We start from the raw sequence: 15,451 nt of genomic DNA, 5'->3' as shown, positions 1-15,451 counted from the left end.
GTTTCTGTTTATTATTCTCAGTTTTCTGGCCCTGCTAGAAATTTAGAATTTTCCATTTGATCCTTGAACAGATATGTTGTATCCTTCATATCGGGCTGGTCCTGGTTAGACATTTACTTTTCACTTTTTCAGGACAGTATAAGTTTATTTTTAAGTTTACAACTACTCCTGTCTTATCTGCAACCCATAAATAATAGGAGTCATCATTTGGATTTGTTTATATTAAATCAGGTAATTTGGGACTATGCTTTGTATGATATAGTGCCAAGCTTATTATTTACACCTATCCCTAGATTGATGGCATTTGTTATATGAATTGATGCCACTATTACCTGTTTGCACAATTTTTAGTGGATCCCTTGCTATTGCTGATTATTTATATATATATATATATATATATATATATATATATATATATATATTATATATATATATATATACTCTATAGATAAATGTGTAAGGCTGTGTCCTGTTACTGATATATTGGGGCCAATTTATCAATTTCTGTCCAACATGATACGCTGTAGCGTTTCATGTCCGACAGACATTGCTTGTGCTTTGCCGCACCCTGTAGATTAGCGCCCAATCAGCTGCTAGCAGGGGGTGTCAATCAGCCTGATCGTATAGGATCGGGCGGATTGCAGACCGCAGCCTCAGAGGGAATTGACCAGTTATGGAGCAGCGGTCTTAAGACCGCTGCTTCATAACTGCTGTTTCCGGCGAGCCTGAAGGCTCTCGCGGAAACAGGGGGCATCAAGCTCTATTCTTTTGCCTTTTTTTTATATTTTTAATTAAATGGAATATGTAAGAAGAAAAAGGAACAGAGGCGCCAAACATGGCCTAGTAACGTCAGGGCACCAACACACAGAACCGACAGGATAAAATATACTCACAAGTGAGGCGCACCCCAAGTGGTATTATTATGGCAGACTGGAACTAAAGCAGTGGTCCAGCTCACTGATCACCGCCAGCAGAGACTCCAAATCCAGATAATCCTTGAGAGGACCTATTGGTTAAAGCCTGGAGGGACAAGAGAAAGGCACAAGCATAGCCCAGTAACGTTTTGACCAAGGAGATGAAGAACTTAAAGGTTGCACTTACAGGAGGCGAAGCACCACCAGGTGCAATATCAGCAGTACTGGGACCTCTCAGCCGCCCAGTGGACTGTGGAATCCAACCAGCAGGAAAATAAATGTCCCAAAATGAGATAAAATGAGCAAAAGAGAAAAAATGCCCCCACAAGAGCAAAAAATTTATAATAGCAAGTGTATATTTAAAATACTTTATTAAAACAAGCGACGTGTTTCTCAGCCACCACAGGGCTGTTTCTTCAGGCTATAAAACAATGTTAAAACACACTTGCTATATAACAGGGATGAGTTTTTTCCTCATCCCTGTTATATAGCAAGTGAGTTTTAACATTGTTTTATAGCCTGAAGAAACAGCCCTGTGGTGGCTGAGAAACGCGTCGCTTGTTTTAATAAAGTATTTTAAATATACACTTGCTATTATCCTTTTTTGCTCTCGTGGGGGCATTTTTTCTCTTTTGCTCATTTTGGGACATTTATCTTCCTGCTGGTTGGATTCCACAGTCCACTGGGCGGCTGAGAGGTCCCAGTACTGCTGATATTGCACCTGGTGGTGCTTCGCCTCCTGTAAGTGCAACCTTTAAGTTCTTCATCTCCTTGGTCAAAATGTTACTGGGCTATGCTTGTGCCTTTCTCTTGTCCCTCCAGGCTTTAAACAATAGGTCCTCTCAAGGATTATCTGAATTTGGAGTCTCGGCTGGCGGTGATCAGTGAGCTGGACCACTGCTTTAGTTCCAGTCTGCCATAATAGCACCACTTGGGGTGCGCCTCACTTGTGAGTATATTTTATCCTGTCGGTTCTGTGTGTTGGTGCCCTGACGTTACTAGGCCATGTTTGGCGCCTCTGTTCCTTTTTCTTCTTAGATCAAGACACATAAGGATGACCGTCCTATGACAGAGAGCTGCCTCCATCTTTCAGGATTGTTTGTATGGACACCTATTGACATTTGCATTTACCCACACTCCAGTATCTACGAATTTGGATTGGGTATCTTTTGATTGATTGCATTATTAATATTTTTTATTGTTTGCTTTATATTTGTACCAATATTATAGCTACCAGTAAGCGCCCCCTATGAGTGCGGTGTATGTCTGTGTACACCACACTCTATTTTTTTGTTACTATAAATGGAATATGTACCAAATTCAACTTCTCTAAGTATATATCTGTTATTTTAAGAGTGGGCTAGATATGTTTCCCCTAATATTGTAGCTGGTTGTTTACCATTGCATATAGATATTTAAGATATTTTTATGTCAGAATGAAGTCCAGTCTTTAAGAGGCCCCTTGCATTGGTGGGGAGCTAACATATAAATACAAATAGCCCACCTTGGTGAAATTGGCAAAACCCTACTTTATGCATCTCAGGCACCTCAACACCATCTGAGCGCCTCTCCTGCTGCAGACAAAATAGCTTACAAAAAAGTATGCCAGCCTCGGACAGGAGCATGTGGACATGGTAACATTTTTGCATTTCAATGCAAAGTTTCTGAAAGAGTGAATAACAGAATGTTATAAATAGTGGTAGTCTACCTCTTACTAGTTCTATCTCTTTTCAGTTTGTGGATTTGTTTTGCTTAATTATAATAGTTCTGCTGCTTAAAAAATTGGACCAACAATTCTGTTAATGTAATATTTGTAAAGTTTTAGTCTGAAGTTTATATTTAGAACACTCAGTATGTGGATTTTATTTTAAATATAAGAAAAAAATGATTTATTTATTTTTTATCCGATTAGTCTATTACTCGAAAAAATAATCGGCCGATTAATCGATTATGAAAATAATCGTTAGTTGCAGCCCTAATTCTAAGAATACCTTGAATGAATGGTGCCCATATCACACAAAACCACAATACCAAGAAACCTCCGGAACCTCAAGTGAGTCTTTATAGAAGGAGGGGGTCTTGCTGCTTGCCTGGGGAAGCGCGCTTCATATCCAAGAACATCAATCTGGATAAAGAATATTATGACGATCCCATACCACACGTTGAGGTTCCTTATAAATTACGAGAAGTGTCCTTAGTTCTAAACACTTCTGGAGTAGCAACCGCTGACACAAACATGAAAAGTTTAATGCCGCTGAACTTTGTCATTCATCACTTGCAGGGAACTATCAAGACTGCACCCTATTTGTACACAATATCCTATGGCTGAACGTTCATATAGAATAAATTAATTTTTTAGCCTTTGGAAATATATCAGAGGAACCGTTCCAACCTATTCTAGTGGATTTTTACTGTTCCATATATTTGTTGCTTTATGTTAATAAGCATTTGAACATGAACCTTTAAATTTGTTAACCCAGTCATTTTCAAACATTAACCCTGATCATAAAAATATAACCCGTTACGAAGGAAATTTGACTTTATAGAGTAACTTGGTTCTGTTCCGTTGTTGTGTCCCTCATCTATATATATACATATATGTGAATACGCATCTCTTGCAGATCTTATAACACTCAAAATTAAAAGGAAATCATATACATTAAGGTTACTATCCTGTCTTTACCCAGGTTATATTATGTCTGTATCAATTTTTTTTTCTTATTATTAGTCTCATATATCTGAGAAGTTACCCTTATCCTTTGATTTGGAACACTTGTAAATGTAATGCTTGTATGTTTATGAAACCTACAAAGAATGTTGTATTCTCCTGAATTTTGTTTTGTTTATGATTCCTCAATAAAAAATAAATAAAAAAAAGTGCCCAATCCATAGCTGGGAGTGTCTTATATAATAAAACATAATTTATGTAAGAACTTACCTGGTTAATTCATTTCTTTCATATTGGCAAGAGTCCATGAGCTAGTGACATATGGGATATACAATCCTACCAGGAGGGGCAAAGTTTCCCAAACCTCAAAATGCCTATAAATACACCCCTCACCACACCCACAATTCAGTTTAACTTATAGCCAAGCAGTGGGGTGATAAAGAAAGGAGTAGAAAGCATCAACAAAGGAAATTTGGAAATAATTGTGCTTTATAAAAAAAAAATCATAACCACCATAAAAAGGGTGGGCCTCATGGACTCTTGCCAATATGAAAGAAATGAATTTATCAGGTAAGTTCTTACATAAATTATGTTTTCTTTCATGTAATTGGCAAGAGTCCATGAGCTAGTGACATATGGGATATCAATACCCAAGATGTGGAGTCTTCCACTCAAGAGTCACTAGAGAGGGAGGGAATAAAAATAAAAACAGCCATATTTCGCTGAAAAAATTAATCCACAACCCAAAAAAAAGTTTATTTTCATTTTTGAAAGAAAAAAACTTAAATCAAAAGCAGAAGAATCAAACTGAAACAGCTGCCTGAAGAACTTTTCTACCAAAAACTGCTTCAGAAGAAGCAAATACATCAAAACGCTAGAATTTAGTAAATGTATGCAAAGAGGACCAAGACGCCGCTTTGCAAATCTGATCAACTGAAGCTTCATTCTTAAAAGCCCACGAAGTGGAGCCTGATCTAGTAGAATGAGCTGTAATTCTCTGAGGCGGGGCCTGACCCGACTCCAAATAAGCTTGATGAATCAAAAGTTTCAACCAAGAAGCCAAGGAAATAGCAGAAGCCTTCTGACCTTTCCTAGGACCAGAAAATAAAACAAATAGACTGGAAGTCTTCCTGAAATCTTTAGTAGCTTCCACATAATATTTCAAAGCTCTTACCACATCCAAAGAATGTAAGGATCTCTCCAAAGAATTCTTAGGATTGGGACATAAGGAAGGGACAACAATTTCTCTACTAATGTTGTTAGAATTCACAACCTTAGGTAAAAATTGAAAAGATGTCCGCAAAACTGCCTTATCCTGATGAAAAATCAGAAAAGGAGACTCACAAGAAAGAGCAGATAGCTCAGAAACTCTTCTAGCAGAAGAGATAGCCAAAAGGAACAACACTTTCCAAGAAAGTAGTTTAATGTCCAAAGAATGCATAGGCTCAAATGGAGGAGTCTGTAAAGCCTTCAAAACCAAATTAAGACTCCAAGGAGGAGAAATTTATTTAATGACAGGCTTAATACGAACTAAAGCCTGTACAAAACTGAATATCAGGAAGTATAGCAATCTTTCTGTGAAATAAAACAGAAAGAGCTGAGATTTGTCCTTTCAAGAACTTGCAGACAAACCTTTATCCAAACCATCCTGAAGGAACTGTAAAATTCTAGGAATTCTAAAAGAATGCCAGGAGAATTTATGAGAAGAACACCATGAAATGTAAGTCTTCCAAACTCTATAATAAATCTTTCTAGAGACAGATTTACAAGCTTGTAACATAGTATTAATCACTGAGTCAGAGAAGTGTCAGTGCATCCACTGCTTTTGCCTGAACATCCCTGGACCTGGACAGGTATCTGGGAAGTTTCTTGTTTAGATGAGAGGCCATGAGATCTATCTCTGGAAGACCCAACATCTGAACAATCTGAGAAAACACATCTGGATGGAGAGACCACTCCCCTGGATGTAAAGTCTGTCGGCTGAGATAATCCGCCTCCCAATTGTCTACACCTGGGATATGCACCGCAGAGATTAGACAGGAGCTGGATTCCGCCCAAGTAAGTATCCAAGATACTTCTTTCATAGCTTGGGGACTGTGAGTCCCACCCTGATGATTGACATAAGCCACAGTTGTGATATTGTCTGTCTGAAAACAAATGAACGGTTCTCTCTTTAGCAGAGGCCAGAACTGAAGAGCCCTGAGAATTGCACGGAGTTCTAAAATATTTATTGGTAATCTCGCCTCTTGAGATTTCCAAACCCCTTGTGCTGTCAGAGATCCCCAAACAGCTCCCCAACCTGAAAGACTCGCATCTGTTGAGATCACAGTGCAGGTTGGCCGAACAAAAGAAGCCCCTTGAACCAAACGATGGTGATCTATCCACCATGTCAGAGAGTGTTGTACATTGGGATTCAAGGATATTAATTGTGATATCTTTGTATAATCCCTGCACCATTGATTCAGCATGCAAAGCTGTAGAGGTCTCATGTGAAAACGAGCAAAGGGGATCGCGTCCGATGCTGCAGTCATGAGACCTAAAACTTACATGCACATAGCCACTGAAGGGAATTACTGAGACTGAAGGTGCCGGGATGCTGCAACCAATTTTAAACGTCTCTTGTCTGTTAGAGACAGAGTCATGGACACTGAATCTATCTGGAAGCCTAAAAAGGTGACCCTTGTCTGAGGAATCAAGAAACTTTTTGGTAATTTGATCCTCCAACCATGTTTCCGAAGAAACAACACTAGTTGATTTGTGTGAGATTCTGCAGTATGTAAAGACTGTGCTAGTACCAAGATATCGTCCAAATAAGAAAACACCGGAATACCCTGTTCTCTGATTACAGATAGTAGGGCACCCAGAACCTTTGAAAAGATTCTTGGAGCTGTTGCTAGGCCAAATGGAAGAGCAACAAATTGGTAATGCTTGTCTAGAAAAGAGAATCTCAGAAACTGATAGTGTTCTGGATGAATCGGAATATGAAGGTATGCATCCTGCAAGTCTATTGTGGACATATAATGTCCTTGCTGAACAAAAGGCAGAATAGTCCTTATAGTCACCATCTTGAAATTTGGTACTCTTACATAACGATTCAAAATTTTCAGATCCAGAACTGGTCTGAATACATTTTCTTTCTTTGGTACAATGAATAGGTTTGAATAAAACCCAAAACCTTGTTCCTGAGGAGGAACTGGCATGATTACCCCTGAAGACTTCAGGTCTGAAACACACTTCAGAAAAGCCTGAGCTTTTACTGGATTTACAGGGATACGTGAGAGAAAAAATCTTCTCACAGGAGGTCTTACTTTGAATCCTATTCGATACCCTTGAGAGACAATGCTCTGAATCCAATGATTTTGGACAGATTTTTTCCAAAAATCCTTTAAAAACCTTAATCTGCCCCCTACCAGCTGAGCTGGAATGAGGGCCTCACCTTCATGCTGACTTAGGGGCTGACTTTGGTTTCCTAAATGGCTTGGATTTATTACAATTTGAGGAAGCAGATTCCTTGGGAGGAGGATTGAGTTTTTGTTCTTTATTCTGACAAAAGGAACGAAAACGGTTAGAAGCCTTAGATTTACCCTTAGGTTTTTTATCCTGAGGCAGAAAAACTCCTTTTCCTCCAGTGATAGTTGAAATAATAGAATCCAACTGAGAACCAAATAAATTATTACCTTGGAAAGAAAGAGATAGTAATCTAGATTTAGATGTCATATCAGCATTCCAAGATTTAAGCCACAAAGCTCTTCTAGCTAATACAGCTAAAGACATGGATCTAACATAAATTTTGATATAAAAAATAGCATCACAAATAAAATGATTAGCATGTTGCAGTAAGCGAGTAATGCTAGATATGTCAGGATCCAATTCTCGTTGCGCTAAATTCTCCAACCAAAAAGTTGATGCAGCCGCAACATCAGCCAAAGAAATAGGAGGTCTGAGAAGATGACCTGAATATAAATAGGCCTTCCTTAGATAAGATTCAAGCTTCCTATCTAAAGGATCCTTAAAGGAAGTACTATCTTCCATAGGAATAGTGGTACGTTTAGCAACTTTGGGGATTTTTTCCCAAAACTCTATAGATTTTGCTGGTAAAGGATACAATTTTTTAAACCTTGAAGATGGAATAAAAGAAGTACCTGGCTTATTCCATTCCCTAGAAATCATATCATAAATAGCCTCAGGAATAGGAAAAACCCCTGGGGAAACCACAGGAGATTTAAAAACAGCATTTAAACGTTTATTAGGCTGAACGTCAGTAGGACCGGTTACCTCAATATCCAAAGTAATTAATATTTCTTTTAATAAAGAACGCATATACTCTATTTTAAATAAATAAGTAGATTTGTCAGTGTCAATGTCTGAGGAAGGATCTTCTGTCTCAGATAGATCCTCATCAGAAGAGGATAAATTATTATGTTGTTGGTCATTTGAAATTTCATCAGCTAAATGAGCTAAAAGTTTTAAAAGACCTTTTACGTTTATTAGAAGGTGGAAATGCAGACAAAGCCTTCAGAATAGAATCAGAAACAAATTCTTTAAAATTTACAGGTATATCATATATATTGAAATAATGAAAAAAAAATTGCACCAAGTATGACGCACAACGTAACGTAAACTTTTTTGGCGCCAAAAATAACCTGGAAATGACACACTTGCGTCACTAATGACACCGCCGTGTGAAAGGTCTCGGCGTCACGTATGACGCCGGAAATGATGAAGTTGCATCATAAACGTATTTTTTCGCGCCAAAAATATTTTTGCGCCAAGAATGACGCAATAAAGTTTAGCATTTGAAGCACCCGCGGGCCTAATACCCGCAATAGGAAGAAGTAGTCAATTGAAAAAAAGACTAAACCCCAGGTAAGAAATACATTTCTTAAAATGTTTCAATTCCCCAAATATGAAACTGACAGTCTGCTGAAGGAAATACATGAACCTGACTCATGGCAAATATAAGTACAATACATATATTTAGAACTTTATATAAATGCATAAAGTGCCAAACCATAGCTGGGGTGTCTTAAATAATAAAAACCATACTTACCAAAAGACACCCATCCACATATAGCAGATAGCCAAACCAGTACTAAAACAGTTATTAGTAGAGGTAATGGTAAATTGAGAGTATATCGTCGATCTGAAAAGGGAAGGGAGGTAGGAGATGAATCTCTACGACCGATAACAGAGAACCTTTGGAATAGACCCCCGTTAGGGAAATCATCGTATTCAAATAAGTGATACTCCCTTCTAGTCCCTCTGACATTCACTGTACTCTGAGAGGAATCGGGCTTCAACAATGCTGAGAAGCGCATATCAACGTAGAAATCTTAGCACAAACTTACTTCACCACCTCCATAGGAGGCAAAGTTTGTAAAACTGAATTGTGGGTGTGGTGAGGGGTGTATTTATAGGCATTTTGAGGTTTGGGAAACTTTGCTCCTCCTGGTACGATTGTATATGCCATATGTCACTAGCTCATGGACTCTTGCCAATTACATGAAAGAAAAGGATATACTTACTGTTTAAGACACCCATCCACATATAGCAGGCAGCCAAACCAGTACTTAAACATATCAGCAGAGGTGATGGTACAAGAGTATATTGTCGATCTATAACGGGAGGCAGCAGTTGAATCCCTACGACCGATTTACAGAGAGCCTTGTGAAAAGCTTTCCCATAGGCGAAAACATGGTATCATTAGGCAATATTCCCATCACATCCCTCAGACAAACACTGCTATAAGAGAGGAACTGGACTTCAATATGCTTAGAAGCGCCTTTCACTGAAGAAATCAAGCATATCATACCTCACCACCTCCTAAAGAGGCAAAGTTTTTAAAACTGAGGAATGAGTGAGGTGGGAGGTGTATTTATAGGCATTTGAGGTTTGAGAAAATTTGCCCCCTCCTGGTAGGAATGTATATCCCACCAGTAACTAGCTTGTGGACTCTTGCCACCTATATGAAAGAAAGTTAAATTTTGACTTGAGTGTCCCTTTAAGCCTACCCATATTACTTGTTACTGTTTTATTAGTATAGCATTATGTATGTTCCAGGCATTGTTTTTATTATTTTACAGACATTTTTTGTGCCAGTTCTATTGGATGTTTTTTAATGAATCCACCACCCATTCTGTAATAGACTACTTCCTCACATTTCTCCTGAAGCTGCTACACTCTAACTCATGATTGTGACCACTTGTTTTGGTATTTATTTATTTTTGTGGAAAAGGCTTTCAGCTTCCACTTAAAGGGACGTAAAACCCAATTTTATTTTCTTTCATGATTTATATAGAGCATAAAATTTTAAACAACTTTCTAATTTCCTTCTATTATCATATTTTCTTTGTTTTCTTGTTATCCTTATTTGAAAAGCAGAAATGTAAGCTCAAGAGTGTGCACGTGTCTGCAGCACTATATAGAAGCAGTTTTGCAACAATGTTTTACATTACTAGGAGCACTAGATGGCAGCACTATTTCCTGTCCTGTAGTGCTTCAGGCATGTGCATGCTACCTACTTAGGTATCTCTTTAGCAAAGAATAACATGAGAATGAAACATTTTTGATAATAGAAGTAAATTGGAAACTTTTTAAAAATTGTGTTCTCTATCTGAATAATGAAAGAAAATGTTTGGATTTAATGTCCCTTTAAGTGCCTTCATATATTTTAAGGTTTCTATTATGTTGCCTTTTTCCCTTCTCTCCTATAAACTATACATATTTATATCATAGGGTCTTTCTTTGTGTGTGTTATATGTTGTACCATCTTTGGTTTAACTAAATGAGTGCAATGCAGGCATGTTAGGTCATTTTCTTTCTTTCATTGTAATGAGCCTGCAATTACATACACACAAATGCAGCCTGCACCTCACTTTTTTTCAATTTTTGCTTCCAATTTTTTTCCCCTTAATGCTCTTTCTCCTTTTGGTGTCTTTCAGGACCAAGCATGTGAGGCGATGGAAGTTTTTGATGAGCTTATGGAGAGTGAAGCATCAGTCATAGTTCATTATATAGCAGACGTTACTAATTTCTGTCTGGAGGTACTGTTGTAGTCTAATTATAGCTAGGTCTTGTTACACACTTAAAGTGATGGTCAATTTTGATGAATTAGTGCCCGGTTTTTAATAATCCTTTTAATCCTGGCAGCCACTCCAGCACTTCCTCCGCCCGTCTTCGCGGGTCCAAAATGACGAATCCGGATTCCTCCAATCACGGTGTTGCATCAGGCCAAGATTCCCCCGGGGAGATGCCGTGATTGGAGGAAGCCGGGTTCGTTATTTCGGACGTTTGCAGAGGCTTCAGACGGCCAGGGTAATCGCTGGAGCGGCTGCCAGGAATAAAAGGTAAGTTTTTGAAGAAAAGAAGTGAAATATAAATTTTGATGAATTAAAGTGCCCTTGTTTTTTTATAGGATTATTAAAAACCAGGCACTAATTCATCAAAATTGACCTTCACTTTCCCTTTCTGGGTGTGCAGTCTGCATTAGTACTCATGCCAGCCAAAACAGAAAAGTCTGCTCCTGGGATATATTGAGGATCCATAGGCCATCAGAGCAGTATAATATACCACCTTGTGGTTCCTGCTGAATGAAAAATCTTGGTCCAATTGTAAAAGTGCAGAATAAGTAATACCTATCTGCTAAAGGTTATAGGCCACAATAAAGCATAGCTACCTTTAGTGACTTGGCTATTAAGTCTATTAAGATAGAAGGGGTAAAACTAGATAACATATAAGCAGTCATATGCATTTTTTGTGTCTGATGCATATTTTGTAAATGTGTACTTATATTGACTGTTAAGGCCACATCTTAAAGGGACAGTACACACATTGTAATTACAAGACATTGTAATTTGGAGGAACCAATTTGGGCTTTAGTCTGCAGATAACAAGGCTAGACATTGTCATAATGCTAATATAAAATACATTTGGTTTTGCATTTGTTATCAGTTAAAGTCAGTTAGGTCAGATAAGGGAAAGATATGTAGCCGGGTTAGCATTAAAAAGTTAGAAGGGGCAAAATAAATAATTACAGTATATTGCAGAGTTGTTTCATTATGCATATCTAAACATGTTGTATAAATACCCCAAGGTGTTTAATGTCCCTTTAAAGGAATAACAGTGTTATCTGTATTACAATTTAATATATTGCTTTCTTATGCATTCTGTCTATAAAATCTCATAAAAGGGATATAAAACATTGTTTTAATAAAAAAGCACTAAGGCTTCAGGTTATACTTAACAGAAATCAATACAATATGTATTATTAATAATTTATAAAGGATTTTACCTTTTATTTATTTTTAATCTAATTTGTGCAGGGTCCATTACCTCCTGTCACAGCCCTACAAGGGGACATGAAACCCAGCATTTTTCTTTTGTAAAAAAGACAGATCATAATTCTGTTATCAAGTTTTCATGTTACTCTTTGTTGAAGAGATACCTAGGTAAAAAAACAATAAAAAACTTCAATGTTACTCTTTAATATTCAAAAACCAGATTTAAGCAGTGGTAACACAATACACATGGACTCAGATTGCATGAGCGAGGGACAGTGACTAGGAAGATCGAATTGAATCAGTATGTCTGGGGAAAATGACCCTTATTTGTGTCTTTGTGCAGGTGTGCGTTAACACTTCTTTATCTGATAATCTTCGTGTGAAGGCCCTTTCTTGTATTACTTTCCTTATTAAACTCAAAAGCAAGGTGAGTGGTCTGTATTGTATGGTTGTCTTGTTGTGTGGCGTTTTTTTAGCACTTTTTTATTTAATGTACTTTTTGTTCGTTTTCTTTTATTTGTTGCCTATATCAGCATTACAATTTTATATACAATATTTGAAATCACCAATATGCAAAAAAAGAAAATGTTACTTCTGTATAGATGTTTTTCTGTGGAGGACATCAGATCCCTAATCAAGACTGAAAAGGATCTTAATGACCTTTTAATTGTTATTTGGGTCATAGTTTAACATGGTTGAAAGTAATCACTATAGGATCAAATGTATGATTAAAGGGCCATAATACCCAAACGTTTAAACACTTGAAAGTGATGCAGCAAAGCTGTAAAAAGCTGACTAGAAAATATCTCCTGAACATCTCTATGTAAAAAAGAAAGATATTTTACCTCAAAAGTCCCTCAGTAGCCACCTCCCATTGTAAAGGATTTCTAAGCAGCATTTTAGTGTGTCTGTCCTGGGACATCTGAAGGGATGAGCCTCGTGCACTCTCATATTATTTCACCAATCAGGTAAAGGAAGCTTACTATGAAATCTCATGAGAGTTAAGTGAAATCTCATGAGATCACAGTAAAAGTTCATGACCTAAGCACTACTGATGCCGATTGGCTGCTGTTCATTTCTTCATTTTTTTTAAATTTTTTTACCTGCAGCTGGGAGCAGCTGAGTATAACTTTTTACACAGAACTTACTCTGCTGAGCTGAGGAAATTGTGAGGTAAAATATCTTCCTTTTTACATGGAGATGCTCAGGTGATATTTTCCTGTCAGCTTTTTACAGTTATACTGCATCAGTTTCAAGTGATTTAGCATATAAGTATTATGTCCCTTTAAAGGAATAGTCTAGTCAACATTGAACTTTCATAGACACTAAATAGACAGCGCTACCCAGGTGCTTAAACCGAAAATGGGACGGCTCCTATGCTTATATTCTTACTTTTTAAAATAAAGATACCAAGAGAATGAAGAAAAAATTATAATAGGAGTAAATTAGTTGCTTAAAATTGCATGTTCTATCTGAATCATTAAAGTTTAATTTTGACTAGACTGTCCCTTTAAAGTAAAACCTGCTCACATTTGAACCAAATTCTCTTTTGTTAATACATAACCAGGTTAAATTTGGGGCCGGTACATGTGTCTTATAAGTGCCTAACAGCTGGCAGTTAACATTAGTTTTTGCTTAAAATTTTTTTTTATGTTTGTGAGAGTTGAGAGGGTTTATGCAGATTAAAGCGATAAATAGAAGATGATGAGGAACAGAGTACAAGACAGAATGTGACAGAGATCTGGGTGGCAGCACAACAAAATGAAAACACAATTGTTACATGAAAAGCTTATAGGGATCAGTATTTTGTTGAGTAGCTGTATAACTTGTATATCTACTGTTTCCGTTCATCAGTCAATCCTGAAACAGAAGTTGCTGCCACATATTCTCAATACTCTCTTTCCCATCATGTGCGCCGAGCCCCCAACTGGAGAAATGGACCCAGAAGACCAGGATGATGAAGAGGAAATGGAGGCAGACGCAGAGGTTCAGACCCCAAAACATTATGCTGTGCAGGTGCAAACTTTATACTTTAAATTAGAATGTGCTATGTGTTGTGAATGCAAATATAAACCAATGTATAACAGTAATGTCTAGCAATACGCTGTCTCTGTGCATTACTTGCATAAAAAAGTAAGGAGATGGAAGGGGACTCTCTAGAGGAAACCCAATCAATATATTGTATTTAGTCTCAAACAAATAGAGATACAGTCTGTATTAGTTGAAACAAAATCAGTATGTAGCACCTTTTCCAAACAGCAAAATCCATGTTTCTAAAAAACAAAAAACAAAGTGGTTTCATCTGTTTTTTTTAGAATTTACTTGCATTAGGTTTTATTGCTTGTGCTTTACTTATTATAATCCAGAGAATGAGAACCTCCCCTACAAACATATATAGTTTTATATGTGATTTATTTGTATATCTAAAAGAAAAATCCAGTTATGTTTCCTGTAAAATGTATATTTTATGCGAACAATCGAATATGCACTATATTGTTCTAAGTAAAACAAGGTATTTGCTGTACTGTATCAAGTTAGATTCAGTAGTTAAATGTTGTAAATCTCACCATTGTTATATTGTACATCAGAACTGATAATCATGACATCATTGATATATGTGATGTTATTTAATGATGTCATCAATAATTCCGAGGTGTTTGAGAGGTTTAAGTTTGCAATCTCCCAACATTTGAAAGTTTGAATGAGGACTTAAACTGTTGTAATAACAAACACAGTTTGCTGATAGAGAGATAGAAAGTTTAGACATATCAGAATCCCAAAAAACTATTTTATCTAAGGGCCTATCATTTGCACCTACATCACAAATAGACTTATTTAAAATTGTAAAAGACTTACATCTATTTATACGTAAACTCACACTTAAAAAAAATGTTCTCCACTAGTGATAATGTTCCTAGTGAGGAACAAGCCATACTTAGTAGAATTACTCGAGGAAAGTGAACTCCCTACCAGTAATGAAAAAGACTGGTTAAAAAAAGCTTAAAGGGACACTGAACCCAATTTTTTTCTTTTGTAATTCAGAAAGAACATGCAATTTTAAGCAACTTTCTAATTTACTCCTATTATCAATTTTTCTTTGTTCTCTTGCTATCATTATTTGAAAAAGAAGGCATCTTAGCTTTTATTTTTTGTTTCAGTTCTCTGGACAGCACTTTTTTATTGGTGGATGAATTTATCCACCAATCAGCAAGGACAACCCAGGTTGTTCACCAAAAATGGGCCGGCATCTAAACTTACATTCTTGCATTTCAAATAAAGATACCAAGAGAATGAAGAAAATTTGATAATAGGAGTAAATTAGAAAGTTGCTTAAAATTGCATGCTCAATCTGAATCACGAAAGAAATTTTTTTTGGGTTCAGTGTCCCTTTAATAGCATTACCAGACAAACCTTATTCAAATATCAACCCTGAGGAAACAAACTCAAACAAATGCAATTTTGTCAGGATGTAGTGACCCTCTGATAAAGCTGGGAATGTGGTAATCTGGCCAACTGAGATGTACATACTAGAGGCCTTATGACAGCTTACTGATGACAAATGCTACAAAAGATGAATCAAGGACCCCACA

At 36.9% G+C, this 15,451-nt stretch overlaps 1 protein-coding gene across 2 annotated transcripts in view; it reads left to right on the top strand.

Annotated features, from left to right (window-relative positions):
* Window positions 1–15,451, top strand: part of IPO4 (importin 4) — a 722,238-nt gene that overhangs the window by 113,619 nt on the left and 593,168 nt on the right. For both annotated transcript variants that reach the window (XM_053702364.1, XM_053702363.1), the window contains exons 8-10: window positions 10,524–10,625; window positions 12,205–12,288; window positions 13,716–13,877. In XM_053702364.1, coding sequence (XP_053558339.1) covers window positions 10,524–10,625; window positions 12,205–12,288; window positions 13,716–13,877 — 348 coding nt within the window. The remainder of the gene's footprint in view (window positions 1–10,523; window positions 10,626–12,204; window positions 12,289–13,715; window positions 13,878–15,451) is intronic.

This window comes from Bombina bombina, chromosome 2 (genome assembly GCF_027579735.1).
Source record: "Bombina bombina isolate aBomBom1 chromosome 2, aBomBom1.pri, whole genome shotgun sequence".
In the NCBI taxonomy this organism is placed as follows: Eukaryota; Metazoa; Chordata; class Amphibia; order Anura; family Bombinatoridae; genus Bombina; species Bombina bombina.
Note: the sequence above shows the minus strand (reverse complement) of the source record. Positions and strands in the feature narration are given on the sequence as shown.